The 8,145-nt window shown below is 41.5% G+C and overlaps 1 protein-coding gene across 1 annotated transcript; it reads left to right on the top strand.

Moving 5' to 3' along the window:
• Window positions 1-3,106: 3,106 nt before the first annotated feature.
• On the top strand, window positions 3,107-6,011 carry LOC137102683 (alpha-1-antitrypsin homolog). Its single transcript, XM_067482438.1, has 5 exons — window positions 3,107-3,232; window positions 3,862-4,475; window positions 4,685-4,955; window positions 5,181-5,328; window positions 5,471-6,011. Exons 2-5 carry the CDS (start codon window positions 3,872-3,874, stop codon window positions 5,660-5,662), a joined length of 1,215 nt encoding a protein of 404 aa, XP_067338539.1. The 5' UTR covers window positions 3,107-3,232; window positions 3,862-3,871; the 3' UTR covers window positions 5,663-6,011.
• The last annotated feature ends 2,134 nt before the right edge of the window (window positions 6,012-8,145 follow it).

The following is an 8,145-nucleotide window of genomic DNA, read 5'->3' as shown; positions in this document are numbered from 1 at the left end:
ATATAATACACATCAATAAAGGGGGAGGGGAGGGGGGGGTCCTGACATTTTGTCCCTCTTGAGAATTACCTTTGACAGACCATGCATGCTCATTATCTATGATGGAGTCACTGGGTTTGTCCAGCTCATAGGGAGAATTATTGATCCTCGTCAACAGTGGACATGTACTGATTAGGTTAAGTAACAGCTTCAATTTTTATGCTCCCTATTAACATGGCTTGCATTCTATTTTCCACCATTTCACTGAAGTTGCAGAATGTGTTTCGTTCTGCTTCCAAAATTTGCAAACGTCAAAGGATCATTCCTGGTTTATTTCTCCATTTACACAAAAAAGATGAAGATACATTTAAATGGCAGCAATTTATTCCTGTGACCAAATCTTTGCTATTCGAGCAAAAAGAAAAAGAAATTACAAACTATTTTCTCTTCTGTCTTTACTTTTCACTCCACGTCGCATTTTCTGCTGTAATATCTTTTTGTCTTGTTATACAATTATAAGGAATTTCCTGGACAAGAAAGAACAAGTAGACTTATTTGCCAGCACAAAAAGAAAGAGTATTGCTTTTCACATTAAGGTTTAGGATCTTAGGAATATTTAAGAGTTTAGGAACTTAAGATTCAAGATTCAACAAATACATTGATCCCATAAGGAAATTATGTTGCCTTGTTACAGCTGCGTCCACCAAACCAAGACATCACACAAATACAAACTACTGATCAATAAGTACGAAAAAACGCAGCTACAGGAGTGAAAATAAACGAAATAAAAATAATACATGAAATAAAAACAATACTAATTCTTCATTTGGGGATGAGTTTAACAGGGGGGGTGAGTTAAACTGTTTAATGGCCACTGGGAGAGCCAGCACACAGTGGAGTGGGTGGGAGAGATTGTCCAGGATTGAGAGGAGTTTGGACGACATTCTCCTCTCAGCTACAACATGCAGAGGGTCCAGCTCCTCCCCCAGAACAGGACCAGCCCTCCTAATTGGCTGCCTTTGAACCAGGGGCCTGTACACATGTAGGACAATCCACATACTGTGTGAAGGTGGGGAGGGTCTTGGAGAGGGTTGCATGATTAAAGTCACCTTAAATCAAACACAGGGCGTCAAGATGTCGGGTCTGGAGCCTGGCTGCGACCGAATGTATGACGTCACACGCACGGTCTGAGGAGGCAGAGGGAGGAATATAGAGGGCGATCAATATGGCGTGGGAGACCTTTTCTGGGCATAAAGTACGGACGGAGGCCCACCGCCAACAAACTCTTTTACAGAAACCAGTACGAGACCACCTGTTGTTGATGTACACAACCGGGCCCCCTCCTTTCCTCTTTCCTCTCTCTTTCTATCTGCCTGCACTGTACTGAACCAGCATACTCTCCTGCAGCCATGTCTCTGTGAAACACAGTCTACACACACGAGAGATATTTTCCTCCCTCACCAGCGCAGATAATGAATAGAAGATAAGCTGATGAATAGGACAACAGATTTAATGCAAGTAGCATTTAGGAAATAGCATAGAAATATGAACGGCAGCCTTTTAATGAGGAAAGGTTCAGCGGCCTCATGGTGAGAGCTATTACAAAGTGTGTATGGTCCCCATGGATCTCCCAGATCATATAACTCCGAAATCTTTTTAAAATGATAAATATTAGTTTGAAAAATTTTAATTTTCAAAAAGGTTTCATACTTTATTGAAATGTTGTGAGGAACTACTGCACATTTAAGTAAGAGTCAAGGCTGCGTGTAGTAGGCATTGTGGTGGCCAGACTTGGGGTCGGGCATCCCCTTCAAGTTGACTTCACATTCTCTATAGATAATTACAATAATATCTGTTCCACTGATGAATAGCAGTAAGCTGGTTAATGCAGAGACCAACTTTGCACCAAAAATCCTTGTGGGACTGGTGTGTTTGCATCAGGTCACGAGGCCTTAAAATGGAACCATTTGCTTCCACTAGATAAAAAAACTTTAATTTAAACTACTTTAAACTGCTACCATCTTCTACATTATTGCATGGGAGCAGTTCAAACTTTGATTAATAGTAGATGTGGACAATGTAAAAGACAACAGAGGTTTCAGCCGCTACAAGTTGAGCTTTGTATTTTCCCTCTACCAAATATCACCAGTCTCAATAGAAAGAAAACAGATACTTTGACAATGATTCACCGATGTTGCAACATAAATGGACAGATCATGAGAACTGACAGGGGAAGGCCCCCAATCATTTTGTGTTTGCTTTTATAAGTTACATTTCTGTTTCCGTCTTTATTCATGTCTTTTGGACAGTTTTAGGCTGTTGTTTATCATTTTATATCTTCTGTGGTCATGTTGTGCCTTAAAACTGACCTCCATCAAACCAGACAAACACAGACCCATAGGCCTGTTGATGTCGTGGACCCTTGGGCCTGGATATCAAGAGCATCCTCATGAATGCCAGTTATTGTCCACCATTTTGTTTGCGGAAGGTTTCTTCTCCGGCATGGGTGTCTTTCGGAAGGCTGAAATGCACTTAGGAATAAATATACAGTAATTGCACATAATTACTAACAAGTGACTCAAAATGACTTCCCATTTAGGCACTGCAGTCCTCTTGTGTGTGCTATTACAGAAACCGAAGAGGAAGAGAAAAACAAAAAAAACAAGGACACATGAGAGGAAGAGGAAGAAATCTCTGTTCATAAGAATTAACTTGTTTTGTGCATATTAAGTTCACTAGATGTCAAATTATAAATATGACATTTAAAATGTGCGATGAGAGATACAGTTGCCCCACCTCCATTTTATTGCTGAGAGTCCGTGGGTGACCAGTTCTAAATGCACTATTTATTGTATTCAGCATGGACTGTACAGACTGAGCGTCCATGCTGCCCTGTTTGGTCAAAGCACAGTGATTCTGCTGTAAGATTACTAAGATACGTTAAAAGCATGAAGGTGTGTGACACAGTACATCACAAAATAGATACACATTTTTACTACACCAGTAGCCCCCCCCCCCCTACACACACACACACACACACACACACACACCTACACACACACACACACACACACACACACGGTTGAGGGAATTGCTCAGTAAATACAGTGCAACCTGATATCTGTTAGTACAGGACAGTGGAGAGGGATGGGTCTTGGTTAATTATTAACCCAACTGTCAGCTGACTCTCTGAGCTGCTGTATATATTGGTGAAGTTTCTGGCAGACTGTCTGCAGCAGGAGGACGTTAAAAGGTAAGTACATCACTTCGATGCCTAGAGTCAAGACTTCCTCTGGTCTCGCTGAGCTCTCTGTGTTCCTCATTAATTATTAATTAATTATTTCTGATAATCATGCTTTATTTTTCAAATGTAACTTGATTTTTACTGTACATACAGAACACAAACCAATTGTGTGTTTGTTCCTTCTACATCACACACAGTCTCTGTCAATTTATCACCGAGAAGCAGAGTCATCGCAACCCTGACCACAATTTTTTACACATCATATTTATTTTGATTTTCTTTCTTTTTTTTTTTTTACATAATTATAAAACTTTAAGTGCACACTTTAGATTAACATGAATAAAGAGGATGTCAGGTGGCGCCAAATGTTTGCATGCAACATACAACCTGGTTACTCATGTGATTCTTGCAGTGTGAGCAAATGAAGTCCAGGGTCAAAAAGCAGAAAAAAGAAGTTTATGCAACTGTCAGCCTCCTCCAGGGTCTTTCTACTGTCTCTGTACTTTTTAAATGTACTGTGCACTGTGACCGACTTTAGATCTAGATCACAAGCGACTGCAAAGCAGTTGTATTTCTTTCCCTTCTGTGGCACCACACCATGCCTAACCTAACTCGCTTTCTCTGTTTCCTTCGGGCAGGCTGTAAAAGATGCGTGGTATCTTTGCGAACTGTGCACTTGCAGCACTGGTGCTGGCTGTAGCCTGGGCAGATCACCACGGCTCTGATCACCATGGGGAAAAGCCGACCTGCCTCAAGCTGTCCCCTCAAAATGCTGACTTTGGCTTTGCCCTCTACAAAACTCTAAATGCCAAGGCCGCCGCTGGACAGAACATCTTCTACTCACCACTGGGCATCTCCACCGCCCTGTCCATGCTGTCTGCAGGAGCCAGTGGTGAAACCCACAGCCAGTTGTTCTCCACTTTGGGCTACAGCACCTTAACCCAGGATGACGTCAATGCAGCATACGAGCATCTCCTCAAAATGCTGGGCCACAGCCAGAAGGATCAGCAACTGGATGTTGGCAATGGTGTTGCGGTGCGCACTGGCTTCAGTCCTGTGGAGAAGTTCTTGAAGGATGTGAAGCACCACTTCTCTGCTGACATCTTCAACGTCGACTTCTCCAAACCTGATGAGGCTGCAGCTGAAATCAACACATTCATTGCCACTAAAACACAGGACAAAATAAGAGATATGGTGAAGGACTTGGACCCCTCAATGGCCATGGTGCTGATCAACTATGTCTACTTCAGAGGTACGACACGTGGACACACCCACTCATTCCTTACAGACCTCACTTACACATGACGTTAGACTGCCTTAATATTTACTCATAGCAACATTATCTGTACAAGTGTGCACTTGAGGCAGGAAGGAAAACTTTCACAGCATATTGCAAAAATGTAAAAATGTGTAAGTTGAGATTCACTGTAAGTTCAAGACTGCATTTGTCTGTCCCTCTAGGACAGTGGGACAAACCCTTTAATAGTAACCTGACAGAGAAGGCAGACTTCCATGTGGATGAAAACACCAAAGTTCAGGTGGACATGATGAAGAGGCTGGGTCGCTACGATTTCTATCACGATGCAGACAACCACACCTCCATCATCACGCTGCCCTACAAGGGCAACACCTCCATGATGATCGTCCTACCTGATGAAGGCAAGCTGACGGAGGTGGAGGGCTTCATCACCAAGGACCATCTCAAGGATTGGCATGATAAGCTCAGGAGGGTGTAAGAAGAACTTGAAAACCTTTCAAATCCTAACTTCAGTGGTAATAGATGCATTAACAGTGCGGTTATTTAGATCCGTATGCACCGATGTTTATTGCATACAGCATAACCATCATGGAAAGGAGCAATCTGCAATAGATCTGTTGTACTGAATTTGTTCAAAGTCTCTGTTGTCGCGTGAACTAGACTAGACTTCTGACGCTGATGATATTCTGTGTTTCTCAGGTCTGTGGATCTGCACTTGCCCAAATTTTCCATCTCTACCGAAGCCTCCCTGGATGATACACTTCAAGAAATGGGAATAACAGATGCTTTTGGAAACAACGCTGATTTCTCAGGCATATCTGACGAGGTCAAACTCAAAGTTTCAAAGGTAGGAGCAGGACATATTCTTTACGGGATTAAGCCCGTCATTGCATGAGTATAACAAATCCATAGATGTTGCAAAGATGTTTTTATGTCTTGTAGAATGTAGTTTTTTTGAGACTAAACTAGGCACCGACTTCTTCCCCCAGGTGTCCCACAAGGCTGTGCTGAGTGTGGATGAAACAGGAACAGAGGCGGCAGCCACCACCGCCATCGAGATCATGCCCATGAGTCTGCCTGACAGTTTGAAAATCGACAGACCCTTCTTCGTCTTCATCCTGGAGCATTCAACAAAGAGCATCTTCTTCATGGGCAAGATCAGCAACCCTGCAGCCATGTAAAGATGCTAGTTACATTTGTTACATTTTCACATTGTAGTATGCTTCAGTAGCTTTGGGACATTTCTGTTTATTTTACCACAGCATGTGAAAGCCAGGTGGAGCAGTGGACAGTGACAAATAAGGCACACGCTTAGTCACGAGTAAAAGAAATGTTGCTCTGCACTGGTCTTACCTTTGCAGCCATGACACATCCATCATCTGAACTTCGTTAGGTGTCCTAAGAGCTGTGTTTCTTATTAAATCAGTAGCCACATCACTCGCAGCATCGACTAACACACTGAGACAAGTTATTGGGCTGTTTATTTCATCATTGTTCAACATAATGTGAAATAAAGACTTTATAAACAGATGGTATCTTTCAGACCATTGTGTGTTCAGTAAATCAATACATCTTAAGGGGCTGCATGACTTATGTTGCCATAGAAAATGTCTGAAAATGTGTGTTTGTTTTACCGCATTATTACTAAGAAGCAATTTGTTATAGTTCAGGGTTATGGTTTATCAGATCAAGGGCTTTCGGCTTGTCCCTTCAGGGGTCTGGTAGATTACCTGATGTCATATGAAATACTAATTAACTTTGGTCAATTAGAAAAAAAATAAATGGTCATAACTTGGAATTAGTTAAAATTATTAGAATGAATTCCTGCACATTGCTCTCATTAAGCCTTGAATTTCAGTTGTGAGCTCATCCACATCTGAGGCTACTTGTTAGGAAACACCAGTATATTTGCAACATATTTAAAACCAACAATCCACCTCAATAAGGATCTCTTACTCATGATGTGTTGCATGAGTTATGATATGAGGAAAGATGTTCAAATAACTACATTACCTACTGTATTGGTGACAATTTTTTCCAAACTGCGGCAAAGATGACAAAAACTGTAAACTTTACTCTCCAGTAAATTATGCTGAATGGCCTAAATATTTTTTTTTTACATTAAGAATGAATTGCAATAAAGCAGTGTAATGCTGTTTACACTGTTTATCATGAGTGTGTCCAATTTAAGGAGGTGCTTAGCCACTAACAGCTGCCAGTGTCGTTTGCATTACGTTATATAAAATGTTTTAAGATAGCTGCTCATTTTCAAGTGTTTCAATACCCAAAGGTCAAAAACTTTACTGAACAGAATCTTACAGCCCTAAAAAGGAACCAGGACTTAAGTATCTGACTGCAAGAATATGTTAGAAACAAGTCAGGCAAACAATGAGCAGGAAATGTAATTACGTCTGACTTTAAATGGGAGTTGGTGAAATAAACTTGCACTGGTGAGTTCCAAACTAATGATCCTCAACTTTTAAAGAACCAGGAGTATTTTATCAGTAAGTATATAACTGGCAGATCAGAAGATTAGGTTTTAGTGTTAAAGGTAAATGATCTGCACTTATATAGCACTTTTTGAACTGTTGGCACTCAAAGTGTTTTACACTGCTTCTTATTCACCCATTCGCACACACTCATGCACTGATGGGGGAGCTGCTGGCCAACGCTCACCGGAAGCAGCTAAGTTGGGGCTCAGTGTCTTGCTGAAGGACACTTTGACGTGTGACTGGAGGAGCCAGGGATTGAACCAACAGCTGCTCGACCTTCCTGCGCCTCAGTTGCCCCCCGGTTCGTGAAGCCTTTTTACCTCTGTCTGTCCTCGGCTCACCGTGTTGTGTAACACTGTTACACGTAACAGTAACCTGATTTCTCCTCCACCTGACTCTTTTGGAAGCCTGCTGCACAGGTCTTAACTGTACAGTGACAGAAAACACTCTTTTCTGACTTTTCTTTTTTGGTGTGTGTTTGACTTCATTGAGTCACTTTGTGTTGGTTGAATTTTCTGTTGGACTTTAATCAGACTTGGTTTTTAAAATGAGGCGGCGTCGCCTCGTTCATGATCTTTCATTCATCCTTTTACTCAGCTGTGTGTTCCTGTCTGCAGCCTTTTGTTACACACGTGCACAGTTGGAGAACGCAGATCCAAAGAACAGAAATCACCAATCTCTGGTAGAAACCTACCTGGGGAAACCAGCGTTCCTGTTTAAGTGCCACTTAAGGAAATCAGCTTTCCTGAAAAAGCAGATTGTGGAGCATTACCTTCATAAGCTCATATGACTTGGACCATAAGCAGGATCCCGTGTTCTTCCACATGTTGGACTATCCATGAAGGTTGTTAGTGATATCACAGGTTGTTTTGGGGTTTTTCAGATTTCTAAATGTTTCTCATCAGCTGTTCTTGTTTTCCTTTGCTGACCTGTTATCTGTGTGTTGCTCAGTCCACCAATGTTTTTTTTTCTTTTTCATGTTAATTTATAATTTTTTTTAACGACAGAAAAAAACTGGTCTTCACTGGTAAAAGTTCAAGGCTAAAACCAAGAGTAGTGATTTCCAGCTATTTGCAATTAATCTTACAAAACATTCCTGGGTAACAAGAAACATCAGCCAGTCAATACTTTTGCTCACTTGTTTAATTTGGGTGATCAGACACAAATGGTGC

Source organism: Channa argus, chromosome 17 (assembly GCF_033026475.1).
Source record: "Channa argus isolate prfri chromosome 17, Channa argus male v1.0, whole genome shotgun sequence".
Lineage (NCBI taxonomy): Eukaryota > Metazoa > Chordata > Actinopteri > Anabantiformes > Channidae > Channa > Channa argus.
The sequence above is the reverse complement of the archived record's forward strand: the minus strand, read 5'-3'. Positions and strand labels throughout refer to the sequence as shown.